Source organism: Diadema antillarum, unplaced genomic scaffold (assembly GCF_040938485.1).
Source record: "Diadema antillarum isolate AM-2024a unplaced genomic scaffold, OU_Dant_1.0 scf00000183, whole genome shotgun sequence".
Taxonomy (NCBI): Eukaryota; Metazoa; Echinodermata; class Echinoidea; order Diadematoida; family Diadematidae; genus Diadema; species Diadema antillarum.
In genome coordinates this window covers 2,941,212-2,957,881 of record NW_027271072.1, presented here as the reverse complement: position 1 = coordinate 2,957,881, position 16,670 = coordinate 2,941,212, and the positions used below count along the sequence as shown (strand labels likewise).

Below are 16,670 nucleotides of genomic sequence, written 5' to 3'. Positions count from 1 at the left end.
GTTGCATTAAAATACCAACTGGCTCAACTGTTTCACATGGTTTCAATACATTTACTTCGCTAACTTTTGCAGGGATTTGAAGCACAGTCATGAGATGTCAGATACAGTGTAGAATGCTCCTTTGTCACTTCTACATGATCTGTGACCACTTTCTTTTTGTGATCTCCTTCCTTCCCCCTTCCTTCCTTCCTTCCTTCCTTCCGTCCTTCCTTCCTTCCTTCCTTCCTCCCTTCCTTCCTTCCCTCCCTCCTTCCTTCCCTCCCTCCTTCCTTCCTTCCTTCCCTCCTTCCCTCCTTCCTTCCTTCCCTCCTTCCTTCCTTCCCTCCTTCCTTCCTTCCTTCCCTCCTTCTTCCTTCCTTCCTTCCTTCCTTCCTTCCTTCCGTCCTTCCTTCCTTCCATCCTTCCCTCCTTCCTTCCTTCCCTCCCTCCTTCCTTCCCTCCCTCCTTCCTTCCTTCCTTCCTTCCTTCCTTCCTTCCTTCCTTCCTTCAAATACATCCCTGCCCTAAAGCTCATGCCAGAGAAAACCAATACCTCTGCAGCTGGTGTCGTCTTCTTAATCAAGGTATGTCATCCAGATGGTTTGTGTAATCCAACACCAACAACCTGCCCCCCCCCCCAGAAAAAATGGTGAAATTCCAGATATTTTGCATATACAATTGTACGTTTATGTCATGTACACTTCATCGTAATGAACCATCACCTGAGCTAGCCCTGAGCTTGAATTTTTGCCTGTTGCAATAGGAACGCATCGCTGTACATGAGCTTTCCATCACTGCTCAGTGCAAATGCATCCATACTAAAAACCAGTCAGATTTTCACAGTTCTAACCTGTTACAGACACGCTGTTTTCAGTGCCTATCATCAATTTATGTTTGGGCTTGCAGCCTCTGGGTGCATATTTCTCTTTTCTGCCACTTTGTACATTCATGTACTTATTGCACTATACACAGACGTGAAACAAATATTTGTGCGTGGACATTATAAATCCATACTCAAGTTGTATAGTGCTCCAGCTGCTGCTTGCTAAACCGTATTTTTCCGAGTCTTTCAACAAAGACAACTACATAAACCTCACACGTTGCTCTTGCAGTTCACATATTCCCTGCATTCACTCTTTTAATACAATAATTGTCAATGCAATGACACTAACTACGAGTATATGCAGTAAGAGAATGTTCCTATTTACAATGGTATATAAATATCATATCACATTATCTAGCTAAAAGACCAAATCTGGCATTTTTAAAAAAGTCACAGTTTACCAAAAAAAAGCCTTGAGGATAGCATCAAATATCTCCGACAACCACATGTTCTTCCATGCCCTCACTCTCCGTGATCAGCGCCCTCTCTAGAATCACTTTGCCCTCCTTGTATCTTTGCGACTCCTCGGTGGCGAACTCATAGATCCAGCCCAGCTTGGAGTCACAGTTCTTGCAGAAGACGTCCCGCACCATGTGCCTTCCCGTCAGCATGATTCGGTCCTGGACCTCGCTGAAGGAGAGGTTGACCACCCGCTTGAAGAGGTACGCCCGGCCCGTCGACCCTGTGAACCGCGTGGACATGAGCTCCGCCCGGTTGGTCAGCACGGTGTCGCAGTTGGCACAGGAGAAGAGGCGCGTGCCCCCGATGTGCTCCAAAAAGACTCGACCCATGGTGCAGCAATGTCTAAAGCTGAGCCCAGGATTTCTGTGAAAAAGAGGAAGGATTTCTACTTGATATCATCCAACTTGTTCTCCACAGAAAAACAGAATATGAAAGAATGTTATAATGTTAGAATATATACAAAAACTCTGGGAAAACCAATAGGCAAAACTAAACACCAATTAAGATCTACCTATGAATAAACTGAATTTCTTTAAAAAATAAAAATAAAAAAGGAGCATGGATTCCATCCAGTATTCATGTCAGATTGGTTTATATTGTCATTATAAGCTGTTGCATAGGTCCTACATGATCTGAGGGAGCACATGTATCTTCAATTGCATTTCATAGATACACTGCCTCCACGAAACCACAGCCAGTATTAGCAAAACTACATATACCAATGAGAAAAAATGTAACAACCCTGTAAAGATGACACTTATGTGCTTCTGCAGAGACTCCAACTCTCCCACTTTCAACGGGAGATCTCCCGCCGAAAGCCCACTTTTGCCAAATTTCCCGTTCTCCCACTGGAGATCTAATTTCTCCCGCCCTGGCTCTGTGTCTCCCGTTTGAAATGATTTCTTACTTTTTGTCTTCGTATGTTGAAAAATTAGCCTTAGATAGCACGAAAGAGCATCAAGAACCCTAATTATTAGAGCTTCCAGGGCCCAAGTGGACCCTGGACCCCGGCCATGGCACAAGGAACTTTGTGCTCATGATATGCCCTTCGCGCACATCAAGTTGGAGTCTCCCGTTTGCGAGGGGTTTCAGGCGGAAGAATCTCCAGATCAGAAGGTGCTTAGGGTTGGAGTCTCTGCTTCTGGTGGTACAGAATATTGATTGGCATTGACAGTAGGGTAAAGAGGGTTGACTCTTGAACTCAAAGCTTGCTTTTGTTTCAATCCCCACCCCCAACCCCCTACACACACAGACACAAACACAACTAAATACACTGCTGCTGCTACCACCACCAGTCTGAATAAGCTCTGTAGAAAACAATGACTATTGATGTCCCCCTGGTTTTGTTCGGAACTAACCAGTCCCTTTAATCTGCATTAAGGATCATACAAGTGTACCGATCAATTACCTTCTTTCAGGGTACAATGGTGCCAAGTTAAAGTCCTTACAGGGTACTGTTGCTTCTTAAGAGTGGGTGTATGAGAATGAAACAGGTGCACCTCTGATCTGACATGTTTACTCAGTTACATTTACAAGAGTATGTCTTAAACACTTAATATTGCTGTTGGAATTGTACTATGTGTGTATTTCTGTATGTCTGCCTGCATACAGTGTTCATGCCCATGTGCTATGTACTTGTTAACATGGTGTAAGAATGATATAAGATAATTTTAACTAGTTCTGTTGATTCTTTTTTTCAACGCAACCATTTACACAAATGCTAGCAATTACAGTATACCAATATCACCAGCATCTTGGTCAATTTCTTCCTTAATTCTTCTTTACTGCTGCTATAGAATGCTGTGCTTGAAATACAACTTGTGAGTTCTCTGCAATTTCCAACAGAATAGCATGAGGAAAGCTATATCTAGTGACAGAAATGGACAGCACAAACCAGATGGAGCAAATGCTAAAATTGGGTTATGTCTAGTTTTGTATATAAAGAGGCTGCATAAATTTAAGAAATTGAGTTGAGAGTCTCTTTCAGGATAATTAGATTGTCATAAAGGGATGACCATATAATAATGTTGCAAAGAGTAAACCAGAGGACTATTTAGCAAATCTAATCAGTTTATGATGCTAAATATGCCCTTAACATAAATATAAACATAAAGTGATGTAAACCCCAGGATTTCCCATCTTTTAACTTTTAATTATTCATGCAAGAAACAACCACCTCAGAAGGTGATAATCTTTTTTGGCTCTTTCATATAGACCTACAGTATTTCAATTTATATTCCCGATAATGTTTGGTGTTGAAAGGATGGTACAGTATTGGTGGAGGCAAGGATTAGGCTTTTAACTTTTTGTGAGATACCAAGAAACCACTTATGAAATAGTTCAGAGCATTATATTCTAATAAGACGAATTCAAAGTTTATTAGATGAAAATCGGTTTTGGAATGGCTGAGACATCCAAAAACAAAGTAAAATAAAGTGATCATAATAAAAGTGGGTCCCACCCTTTCAGAGCTACCAAGTCTTACGCATTCTGCGTGAGACTCAAGCATTTAGGGTCTGTCTCACGATCTCACGCATGGCACCCATTTTTCTCACGCATTGGGTGCATCTGCAACTTGGGCCTATTAATAATGAGCACAGCTCAAAGGATTAAAGGAATAGTTGCAATTCAAGGTATACTTCCCTTTTGTCTTTCAAAATAAGTAAAAAATAGTCACTTAAGTATGCACCTGATCGCACCATTAATAGCTAAAAATTAAAAAAGCTCCCTACTAACCCCTCCCACACCCTCGCTCGTGCGCACGTGCGAGCGCCGAGACGTTGAGTCATGAAAATCTCACTCATAAGTTTTTTTTTTAACCTGGCATCCCTGCCTTTTATTAGGATTGCTCTATTTTGTGTATCTCAGCCGTTTCAAAACAATTTTCATCAAATAAACGTTGAATTCCTCTTAGAATTACATGCTCTTTCAAATTTCATAAGAGGTTTCTCATTATCTCACCCAAAAATGTTAGAAACCTGAAGTTAGATCTCAACCAAAACTATATGATAAACAGTCTTCTCTTGAGCAAGTTAAAAAAGAATTTCTAAGAAAGAAAGAAAGAAGGCAGAAGTAGAAGAAGAATCTAATCAAGTCTTTCGGTGTATACACAGGATAGTGTTACATTCTGCTTGTGATAAGTTCAATAATTTGATGCAAACACAATTTAAAAAAAGAAAAATGTTTCATATGGTTTGAGACTGGGTGTTGCTGTTGGAGACACAAAATTCAACATGTTCAGCATGCAATCAGCATATTAATTATATATATATATATATATATATATATATATATATATATATATATATTTATATACATTCTAACGATGGCAAATTGCCTCATTGGAAATTACAAGATTTAACACTAACAGAGCCAGAGGCCTACAGGTTTCAGTCTACTAGTATATGATATATAACTCGACAGAACATTTGAGGATTCACTATACTGTTGGGTGTATTATAGGTTGCGGTAGGAAAAACGTCTTTCATCATATCGATCATGCCTGTCCTTTGTTAAAAGCGAGGTGGTACGTGTAGGCAACTATGGAAATGCGCCGGGTTGACACGATTACGGAGTTGGGAGGTCGAGCGATCAGCTGCTTCAGCTCAGTCCGCAGCTAGCTAGTGCCGTGTGCATTAGAGTGCGGGCGAAGCGAGTGTACAGCTATGCACTATTTCCGATGGTCTCTCTCAAATTTTGTACCCCGTAAAAGTTGCCACGTTAAATACACCCTTAATCTCCATAAACAGAAAACATATTTTTCCTAACCATGTAGAGAAGTATATCATACTCACCCTATCGATGTCTACGCCAGATCAAAGCAAGGAATTTGTTTAGCTTTCGTCTCTGTTTTCGTGATTATCTGTGTCCACGGAATTTCCCGTCCTCTGGCCGAAGGAGCTCTTCCGCATAGAAAACAAAGTCTGACGTCATCATTGCTCGACTAATAACAATACCACGTGCATTGGCGCGCCAATAGCAGCATGATAGCGCGCGTTTAAATGGCTAATTGACATGCACACAAAAGCCTTTAAATTCTGGTGTACTACTGTATACTACACGACTCCCACTATTTTTCTTTTCTTCTTCTCTATTATATAGTACAGTCCACTAATTATTTTTGTTGCCTTTCTTTTCTCAGAACAACCACATGTGTATGCCTCACTATATGCCTCTGCCGCATCTATCTAGGTAATCTGAACTTGCAGATAACACAAAATAAATGGCTGCACAATGTATAACAGTTGATACGGTTTATTAGTAGTACAAACAGAGCAAATGGCTGTTTTGTAAGAATGAAAAATCAATGTATTCAATTCTATTTTTCAAACTCTGCTTGCCTAATAATTCTGATTGCCAGAAGTCATATGCAGTATCTTTTTTTATCACTCCAGTCAAATACTTGATAACTGTATTTTACATTATATGAAAACTTTTTTTTTTAATGGAATATGGAAACAAAAGAAAAAAGAAGGGTTTTTTCACACATTAATTTGATATCAGTAGCCCTACATAATATTTTCCTCTCAAAATTTGTTAAGAATAAAATTTAAGCACCATTTAAGGGTCATGATATCCAAGAAATTATTCTCAGTGACATCACTGAAACAAACACATGGTCAAACTCACACAGGTATTCAAGAATATTATGAACAGCTTGGTAGCAATGAATTCATAGCTTTTGGGAACTGGATCCAACATACATTAAACCTAAAGATGAAGAATTATACTATTCTCTGAAAAATAAGATAGTTTCATAGATTAAAATGTCATTCAATCCCCACTACCATATCCAGTATAGTTGTCTTTGTCACATTCCTACGATCTTTACTGAACTAGAACTCATCATGTGTTTTACAGACAATAGGTTAAAAGAGTGCCTTTTTCCTTTGTCCGAAAAATGACCCCCCCCCCTTTTTTTTTTTCTTTTTGATATGCATGTACTGGCAAATATTGTGCAGTAATTTGCAAAAGAATACAAAAAGACAATGTTTCATTCAACGATAAAATAGATAATATTAAACCAAGGATATGTAATATGCTCAAATTGTCACAGTGAAAAAATATATATATATTTTTTAATAGTGCCATAAGAGATGGTGTACCAATCCTCATAATGGTCACTTTTTCAAAAATCTTATCTCCATCAAAATGTTAAACTATCTCTGATTCTACAATGGAATAATGGACTCCCAGAGTGCATTCCCTTTATTTGGCATCAACATACACAAAAGGTTAAAGTGAAACTGTACCATGTATGATAAGAATGATGAATATCATTATTGTCTGGTTATTTGCATACAGTGCTTCATTCAATAGTCACTGAAGTACTTTATCTCAACATTTTTCTTTATGAAGTACAAGTTTCATAACATACATGTATTATGAAATGATTTGCAAAAGACACACACTGTTTGTAATGCAATCAAACATTATTTGCTCTCATCACAAAACTCTCACATCTAGTCAGTCAAATCTTATGCAATCCACTTTTAAAGATGTGTCACAAAAGTAAAATAGTGGAATCTGTCAATCTTTCTGTCTGTCCATCTTTCTCTTTCAGTATTAAACTGACATACATTGTGTACGCAGATACACATGATACACACATACACACACACAAACCAAGACAAAGAAAACAAAACTACTGACAACAACTTCCAACTTAACAAGTAACATTACTGCTGCAAGTTATGTTTATTTCTGAAGCAAAGGTCAAGAGAAATGGTATGTACAAGCTCATTTTACATTCGTTGATAGACAAACAACATCGCAATCACACGTTACAGGTAACCAAGTGGGGCTGTGGCCACCTCCCACTCCCTACATCACAAGTGTGAGCATGTGAAAGGGAACACAAATTCAACCTTACGCACTGATGTCCTTATTATTACGATAAATATGGTTTTATTGTCAACATGTCGTCAACATGCACACAAAAACAGTGTGGCTTCTCTTTATAGCATAACCCTGTACAATGTATGTCTGCACTGCTTCACACCAGCGGTGCATCATGCCATTTTTGTTCATCCCAATAAACCAACACATTTTCATCCTTTCCAAAATACACATTCGCTGTAACGAGGAGGCACATACCATAATTTATGACAAAGAGCACAATAAACCACTTACAGATCAATGAGCATCATATCCTATTTTAGGAAGGTCACAACACAAAAACACATTTTGTGTCAATGTACAAGTCTCAAAGCAGACCTACATGTACTCCCCATGATGTTGTGAACCCAAGAATGTGCCACTGATTAATAATGAGATAGCTTTGCTGCTTCAAAAAACAGTGAACACAAAGCAGTATTATCATGCAGAAATGTACCATGCATCATACACATTGTATTTGATCAGCTAATTTCTGTATCTTAAAGAATCTTGTGCTTTTGTGTGTACTGACTAGAATGAATAATAAAATTCTAATCAGAAAAAAAAAAATGATGAAAATTTAAAAGTAATGGCTCCTGCATTTTTTTTAATAAAAAGATTTGTGCTTCAATACAAAATCACTCCCGTTTACCAAGCTATTGGTCTTTGTGGTTACAGAAAATTGACAAGCAGTGTTCAACAATGCAAAAATTGGTTTGTTAAATACATTCTGTATCACCAACTCTGTGGAAGAAAGGAATACATTGCTGAACTACAGCAGGACAAAAGAAATATGTACCAAGTAGGGATATTGCTGTTAAATGTAGAGTGTGTGCCAGACATAACTTATAACAGGATATTTACATGTAAGCCTTTTGCCGTTGCTGCTTGAAACTGGAAAACATGTACATCAGTTCACATACTGGGGGGGGGGGGGGGGTGGGACTGGAGTTGGATTACATTCTGGTCCCAAGAACCACTTGGCAGGGTCATCCTCCAAAAAAGTGTGTGTGGCCATTAATTCTGATTACATGATGAAAATCCAGAACATAAAGTTGGGAATATTCAGAGTTTTTCTTTATGTTTCCCCTTTTTTTCAAGATACTTGCTTTAGCACAGAAATAGATGAATTCAAATGCAAATGTGAAAAAGTCATTCTATGCTGAAATGGAGTTACTATAGTTTCCACAATGTCTAACAAATTTCATGGGGAATGATAAGGCACATCTCAAAATGTTCACATTAATATAAAGGTACATGTATTTTGTAAGAATTCCTGCAGAGAAGAAAAATTCTTGGTTAGCTACTTGTGAGATTGAAGGGAGCTAACATGCGGAGCAAAATACCAGGTACATTGTACATGTACGTCATCAGTTTACGCTTCCGACTTCTTTCACACAGGAGAGTTTGGCTATGTATCATGTTTACCAATACTCTTTCAGTACTCTCTGCGCCAAAATGTGATGATGTCTTGTTAAAGGCTCTGCACATCAGTCATTTTCCTTATCTACAGATGTATACCAGCAATACCGTAGTCCGTTGAAGACTAGTCTTGAGTATACTCAGTCATGTGTCTATGGAAAATGCAAAATCAGTTCATCTTAACACGATTTGCGAAATTATGTGCAGGTAGAGGGCACACAATCATGATACACAGAAGATGCTTGAACTTTGACGTCACCACACGACAGAACTTACATGTACAATGTATTTCGAATGATGTAATCTACACGTCCCCTGCATTGATGAGACGTGTGAATATCAGCATAGCTCATGTCCAATGATATACACGGTACATTGTATTTACAAAAATATTTCGTGTGTAAAGCCAGCATTCTTGTATAAGCTCAAGCATCATTTTTGTGAAGGTTGTTAATGGGGATGTGTGGAAATTTATTGAGTTGCTTGAAGTTTTCCCGCATGGTACAATCATATACATGTACCACTGGTGACTCTCATATGTACTTCTCTGCAATGGACATGCAATGCTGTGCCGCTCATTTGTATCCACTGGCTTCTTTGTATATTTCATATCCTTATTGGCAACATTTCCTCACTTCCTGAATAGATTACAACTTCTGGACTACAAGATTTCATATGTACACTGTACATACATTGTGTAGATGCCATGGTACACGGAGTAAAAGTAGAAGAGCTTGTCTTAAACAATGTTTAACATCATCTAAGTAACGAATGTTTACATTTATGTGCAACTGTCAACATTAACTGTACAGAGAGAATCACACTGTTGGGTGCGTGCAAATGGTTGTGTTTATTCCACCATGTTCAGAAGCCACTTTTCACTGTATGTGGTCATAGCTTTAAGTACTGGATTTGGAAATGAATAATTATTTTCATTTTCGAGACAGAGGATGAATTGTTACATATCTCAAGTATTGGTAGCTTTTAGTGGCTGCACTGTGAAACCCTGTAAGATCAATATGCAAATTAAGTTGAATGCCTCAATGAACTTTTACTTGCCTGAAGTCATTTTCTTGGAACAATGCTTCATCCTTTCCATAAAAAATATATATATCTACAGAGAAATAAGAAAATAAAGTATACATTCTAGTCTCCTTTCATTCCTTTTTCATCACTCACTTCTCTCCTCTAATCATTTCAAATCATATTTGAATTAATGAATCAATAACATCAATAGCAATTTCACTGTATTGTCCACTGAACATAAACTCAACTTTGCTGTTCTAACTCAAGATCAGCTTCAAGCAATCACTTGGTATTACAGCTCGTTTACTTTCATTTTTTTTTTCTTTCAAGGAGTATGCCCCTGAAACCATCACCTTACAGTTCAATATACATGTAAATATACATGTAAATATACATGTATGTAGATCAATTCAGATCTTTGCTAGTAAATGAAATGAGACTGAAACAGCCATCACAGCTTTCAGTGGTCTATGTTTTTGTTGCCGTTATTGTTCGTTTTTTCAATCCATTAAATACATAGGTGAGGAGAGTTTTAGAAGATTATCAGAATATCACCAATAAAAGCTTTTATTTCACAACCACATAAAAAAAAAGAGAGAGAGAAAAAATCACCTGGAACATGTGAGGGTAGTACAAAAAAGGGGGGAAAAATGATTAAATAAGGACATGAGTGTCTGATGGTAACTATTCAAAACAGGGGAACAAGGCCCTCTTTTACACTGGTCCAAGTAGTATATATAGACAGGGTCTCTTAAACACAAATTTTTATCTTTTCTCTGATTTTATCAACATTTGCCTGCTAACAGGAGCTGTGGAATATGTGACAGGGATTTCTGTCAAAAGGTATGTGTACATCTCTGATATACATACATGTATGGGGATTTGAACACTCGGCCATTAAAAAAAATCACACTATCTTGCACTCCTCTTGTACATGTAGGACATGTTACTGTATATCAACCAAACTCATGATGCCATTTCCATCTAAGACACTCTGCAGTAATCACAGTCCTGTAGTTTTTAGTCACACTTGCATGTTCCCCTATTAAACAATAATCAATCACTTATCCAGTATCAATAGTATCTATTTATTAACCACTCAGCAGATGACCTTCCAGCGGCACATCTCATCAATTCTGACCCAATATCTTTACCCCCGAAGCAGCTCTTTTTTTTAGGCCTTTCACTACAATACCATGAACTTGATACCTGCTACAGGATAACATCTTTGGGATATTCTCTTACTAGTATACGACCACCATGCAAGACCATAAACTATTTACAGCCTCATTGTCCCTTCCTATATGCATGAAAAGTACCATGCCTTCTCTTACTGAGGCAAGTACATAGACCAAGTACAATGTTGCCATCAAACTTTCATTTGTTTACATAGTCTGCAGTTTGGTTATCTGCTCGTGATGTACATGTACTTTGGCAACATCTGTTCAGGCCATAGTACTACTAGTTTCATGGTGAAACCATGTCTTTTGTTGTTCTTTTTTTTTCACACTCAGATTTCCACCTATGTATTGTATCCTCCTTTTGTATAGTACACACGTCACTGGATTTATAGCTCAGCTAGAATCCACTTTCCCCACTCGCGTCCTCTTCAGTTGCTGCTTGTGTCGCTCGTGTTGGGCTCTTCAAAGCCATCCCGTTCCGTGATCAGCGCCCTCTCTAGGATGGTGCGGCCCTCCTTGTAGCGCTGATTGTCCTCGGTGGCAAACTCGTACATCCAGCCCAGCTTGGTGTCGCAGTTCTTGCAGAAGACGTCTCGCACCATGTGGCGGCCAGTGATCATCATGCGGTCCTGCACCTCGCTGTACGACAAGTTCACCACCTGCGCATCGCAAAGAGGCACCACAGGTCATTCATTGCTATGGTGGTCATTGTAACCTCAAACATGTAACTTTCTCTTTCCTCTACTTATTTCTATTCCATTTCTCTGTATTTTGTTTGTTTAGAACAACACATTACATACACGTACATGTACATATACCATTGTGGCTTGTCATTATTCAAATTATATTTTTAGTACTTCATATTGAATTATCATAAACATACTCTGAATTTTCTGAAGAAAGTATATATAGTGATAACTGCAATGAGAAAAATAATTTCAAGGTTTAAGAGTAATTGTAAAAGGCAAATACTGAGTACAGGTCACTTTCAGACATCTGTGCTCCAGTATACAAAAACGATTCAACTCAAACTGACATATGTTTGAAATATACAAATGCAGTGTTATCAAAATGTTCTTTGAACTCACTTATTACTGAACAGTATGTCTGAGGTTCACTTCACAAAAACTGGTGTGTACCAGTATATAATGTTCACTGTGCAACTTATTATCAAGAAACAAACTTTACTGCTGATGCAATATCAAATTCAAAATCAGTCGAAATTGCTACCTTATTGAAGAGGAAAGCTCTGCCTGTTGACCCGGTGAACCGTGTGGACAGGAGTTCAGCTCGATTGGTGAGATTAGAGTCACAGTTTGCGCAAGAATAGAGCCTGGTGCCACCCATATGATCGAGAAACACGCGACCCATCTTGGCTGGAGAGATCGTCAAATCTGCAAAGGGAATAAATAAATAACAGACATAACACTTAACAGTACACTGTACCTTTCCGTCATTTGATCTCCTGTCGGGCTTTCATGGAATAACTTACCAACTGGAAAGCTGTCAAGCTCTACAGCATATTCACAGTATGCCAGTAGGCCTGTTTGTGCTTACAGTATTTCCAATCACACAGAAAATGGTCTCTATACTTCCTGTACACCAGTCAGTGCTATCACAAGAATGAGCTCAGTGCTATCAAGTATGATCCACAACTAGAATGACCAAAAAATCATCTTTTCAGCAACCCTACCATTATTGTATCAAAACATCTGAATTCATGATTTCTTGAATGAAATATCACATAAAGAGCTATTTCTCATTGATTTTAGCTCTTTTAGAAGTTCCATCATGAAGGTACTTGCAATTACTAATGACCAAGATCTAAATGCAATCGTCTGTTGAAAAAAAAAATCATTGTCAAGAAGAGTATTATTAACTAAACAAAAGCTAGTCCAACTCTCCACAAATATCCAGGGGCTACAAAATGTTTTTCAGGGTGAGAGGGCTGTTGAACTGGAGAGGGGGTCAAGGTCAATGGTACCCCCCAGACCTGTTAAAGTCACTGTCAGTCAGGCCAGTAACTTTTCAGGAATTGCCCAATTTGATACTGGCCCGACATGACAGGTAAATTAATGTAATATTAATGATAATGAAATCAAATGAAATTCATTTACCAAACAACAAAATAAACATTGTCAATATAGTCAAAATAGTACGGTATTTTGTAATAGCAGGCCTCAAATTTCATCAAAGTTGGATCAAGACCACTATTTTTGAGGGCGCAAATATCCACTCAAAAAAGGAGCACAAGTAACAAAATATTGTGGCCGTGAACAATTTGATTTTGAGAGGTGCATTCCAACCATTGGGAGGGGCTTGGTGGCAAATTGCCTATGGCCGGTGCAGTGGGCATTTCGAGTGTTGTCATAGTAAAATTGTCGGGGCCAGTCAAAAAAAAAAAAAAAAAAACGACTAGTAAATTTTTTAAGTTCTAACCAGTGAAAAAGGAAAAACTGGGTATCTACTGGCCCAACACGGCAACATAGTCAGGATGGACCAGTCAAGAAAATTGGATAGTGTTCAGCCCTGCAAAGGCTGCACTCGGTGTTAAAAATCATGTCTATTGCCAATTGGATTGCCTTGGATTCTTGCTTGTTGGTTGCTTAAATTGTTCAGGAGATACACTTTTATGTCTACAGTGTAAATTTAGACTACAAAAATGTGAACTCCTTCACACATTCAGTAGTTAGTGATGAATCCTGTCGAGTACCAAAGAAGGTACAGTAATAAGAAGTAGAAGTCTAACAGTTACGGCGGAATTAAAAGGGGGAGGGAACGATGGGCGTTTTATTGCAGTGTGTTTACATTTACATGCCGCTGCTCGATTATGTCCGCGACTTCACCAAGACACCATGCATAGCTTTGGCATTGCATTCCCTATGATACGCTACGCTCGGTGTACTCGGTTACCCTATTTAACACGTCGTGCCAAGGATAGATCTAAAAATACGCCGTGTAGCTTCGTGTCATTATTATCACACAATAAACGAAGGGTTGTTAGACTAAATCCATGTGGTTATCATACTTTAAAAGCGGTCTGTAGGTGTCTTCTCCTTGTCCAAACGTCTCACCATGGGGCATTTAATATTCATCATGGCGGCCAATGACAACAAAACAAAATGCACATGGTCATGGAGTCGAACTTATGTATGACACTTTCCAAAACAAATCACATCACATTTCCCCTTTAAAAATGATTACAAGAGCCATCCATACGCAAAACAGCATGGTAACAATATGTGAAAGGAAACATACCACATTAAGATGAATTTCTAATAAGCTGACGTTGCAGACAGTCCCGATCCTGTATTTCACGAAGCTCCGAAGTTGCCGTATTTTCTTTGAAGCGCATTCGCACGTACTTATACGTGATACACGTCGTTCAGAGAACACACGTAACCACTGCACAGCATAAGCACCTGCAGAGCACAGAGTTGAGGGGGAGTTATCGCACTGACGGCTGAGCCATCAAAACAAAAACACAGTGGAGGCTCGAGCGCGCGCATGATGTGCATGTGACCAGCGTCCAGCCCAGCGATCTCCCTCGAGAGTTGTGGTGCATGGCCCATGGGCCCAATGGGATCAGCTGAGCGCGCTCATTATGAATATTGTGTAGTGTAAAATGTAACACTCTGCACTTATCATTTACCTTTCAGATGAAATAAAACCATAGAGCTGTATTATTAATAATCCAACTCTATGAATAAAACCCAGTTTTAGTGCATCAAAATAGTTCTTAAAGGTCAGTTAGGAATAGAAACAACCAATGTAAAAAAGCTATTGAATATGATCAAATAAGTATTGTTAAATATACAAAATGTGAACAATAGTAACCATATAAAAGTCTTTACACAAATCTCAGATGGCAAAAATCGCTCATAGTAGCTATAGAGATTACACAAAATAAATATTCAAATCCATTTCATGAAGTCTCTCATAAGTGTGTCTTAGGGAGTGAAAAGTCTCTTATAAGACTTTCATGAAACGGACGTGCCCTCAGGGGTCTGACATTTATAGAGAATTATATACTTGATCAGTTTCAGACATTTGCCGGAATCAAAACTGAAAAGTAACAAGCAAAGGGGGAAAAAAAGAAAAAGAAAAAATGCTTCGCTTCAGCGCGGTTTTTCCGGGGTTTTTTTTCCGTTGTTTTATCGGCTGACAAGCAAAAAAAGAAAAAGAAATAGAAAACGCTTCGGCGCAATTTTCCGGCTGACAAGCAAAAAAAGATAAAAGAAAGAAAGAAAGAAAAAAGGCCAGCGCAATTAATGGCTTCTTTAAAAAAAAAAAAAAAATCAATTTTTCTTTCATTTTTTTCTTATCTTATTTTATTTTTTTTTTGTTTTAACAAACAATATGGGGGCGCGCCAGGTGCGTCCCCTGGATCCGCCACTGAATGTAGCCCTACCTGTGAATGTTTTTGTCCGCTGTTTGAAAAATCATAGCCATCTTGGAAATCTACAGCTCTTGAACCTCCTTATGTAGGGATTTTCCAGCACGCAGGAGAATTTTCTGCGGATGGACAAGGATGTTGGCGAGTTCCGTACGTGGTGCGTACCTGCTAGACGCGTGCTACTTGCCTAACCTGCTACTTGCGTGTAGGCCTCTTCCGTGTGACCTGTGCAATGTGAGAGCTTCGAAACCGATTCGTTTTCAGTTACGAGCGACAAGCGGGGACTGCGAAGTATACCTGCGTTACAGCTGCGAAGTACCTGCGTGGGAGTTACCTGCAAGGTGCTGTCGCTAAGTGCCCCCTACGGATGTTCTGCGTGTACCTCTTCGGGAAAACCCCTGCGACACACCCGGAACGAGTTTTTAGCATGCTCAAGGCCTTGTCACACCGTGTCTCGGGAATCCTTGCGGGTTAACTTGCGGGGGTAAAAAAAATGCTATCTATACCCGGACCTCCCGGCAGTTGGCCCGCACCTGACAGTAGCCTACCTAGCACGTATCTCACCCGTAGTTGCCCGGAGATGCGCACGCAAGTCATATTTACTCGCAGCCAAGTTTTGAGCATGACCAAAACTCATTTCTGGGTGAGTGGCGGAGATTGCCCTTTAGAGGAATTCCTTCATTATTGTCAGCCCCCACGCGCCTGGCACGCAGGTCACTCAAAATACCCGCAAGCAGAACTCAAGCAGCATGCATCCAGTAGGTAAGACGCATGCAAAATTCGCCCAAATCCTTGGTTCGCCCTCAGAAATTGCCCGGTATGCTGGAAAATCCCCACACGCAACAAACCCGCGTAGCTTGCCCGGAAAGGTGCTGTGACAGGGCCTAAACATGGGTAATATGCGGGTAAATAGGATTTTCGTCCGCACCTCCGGGCAACTACGGGCGAGATACGTGCTAGGTACTGTCATGCCTACTACACGGGCCATCTGAGGAGATCTCCGGGTAGCAAAAATTGCTTTCCGCAAATCACACGCAAGGCTTGCCCGGAAAGGTGTGACAGGGTCTTTAAACTCCATATAAACTGTGATTAAAAGGTGCCGGGTGCATTAATGCTAAAATATCTTAAAGGGAAGATAAACCCCAAGAGCAATGTGGATTGAGTGAAAGCAGCAACATTAGTAGAACACATCAGTGAAAGTTTGAAGAAAATCGGACAATCGATGCAAAAGTTATGATTTTTTTAAGTTTTGGTGTTGGAACCGCTGGATGAGGAGACTACTAGAGGTTATGACGTAGGAGTGGACAACAATACCAAGAAAATATAAAGAAAATTCTACAAAAATCCATTTTTCATGAAATTTACAAATTCCATCAACTTGATATTGACATATGTTAAGGGTATAGCAATTATTCCCCCTGCTTTCTGAAAGAGGTTGGTCCAT

General features: G+C 39.2%; 2 protein-coding genes across 2 annotated transcripts; both read right to left on the bottom strand.

Moving 5' to 3' along the window:
* Window positions 1–685: 685 nt before the first annotated feature.
* LOC139723218 (protein yippee-like 5) lies at window positions 686–5,219 on the bottom strand. Its single transcript, XM_071634478.1, has 2 exons — window positions 5,119–5,219; window positions 686–1,687 (listed from the first exon to the last, which is right to left on the bottom strand). The coding sequence occupies exon 2, from the start codon at window positions 1,651–1,653 to the stop codon at window positions 1,288–1,290; it is 366 nt and encodes a 121-aa protein (XP_071490579.1). The 5' UTR covers window positions 1,654–1,687; window positions 5,119–5,219; the 3' UTR covers window positions 686–1,287.
* A 1,795-nt stretch (window positions 5,220–7,014) lies between these two features.
* On the bottom strand, window positions 7,015–14,182 carry LOC139723264 (protein yippee-like 5). The gene is made up of 3 exons (XM_071634522.1): window positions 14,089–14,182; window positions 12,061–12,224; window positions 7,015–11,489 (listed from the first exon to the last, which is right to left on the bottom strand). The coding sequence occupies exons 2-3, from the start codon at window positions 12,199–12,201 to the stop codon at window positions 11,259–11,261; spliced, it is 372 nt and encodes a 123-aa protein (XP_071490623.1). The 5' UTR covers window positions 12,202–12,224; window positions 14,089–14,182; the 3' UTR covers window positions 7,015–11,258.
* Window positions 14,183–16,670: the final 2,488 nt, after the last annotated feature.

Excerpts from the sequence above, each read along its gene's own strand:
- LOC139723218 (XM_071634478.1), bottom strand. The coding sequence starts at position 1,653 with ATGGGTCGAGTCTTTTTGGAGCACATCGGGGGCACGCGCCTCTTCTCC.
- LOC139723264 (XM_071634522.1), bottom strand. The coding sequence starts at position 12,201 with ATGGGTCGCGTGTTTCTCGATCATATGGGTGGCACCAGGCTCTATTCT. Across the intron at positions 11,490-12,060 it reads GAGCTTTCCTCTTCAATAAG|GTGGTGAACTTGTCGTACAG; the intron begins GTAGCAATTTCG and ends TGCGATGCGCAG.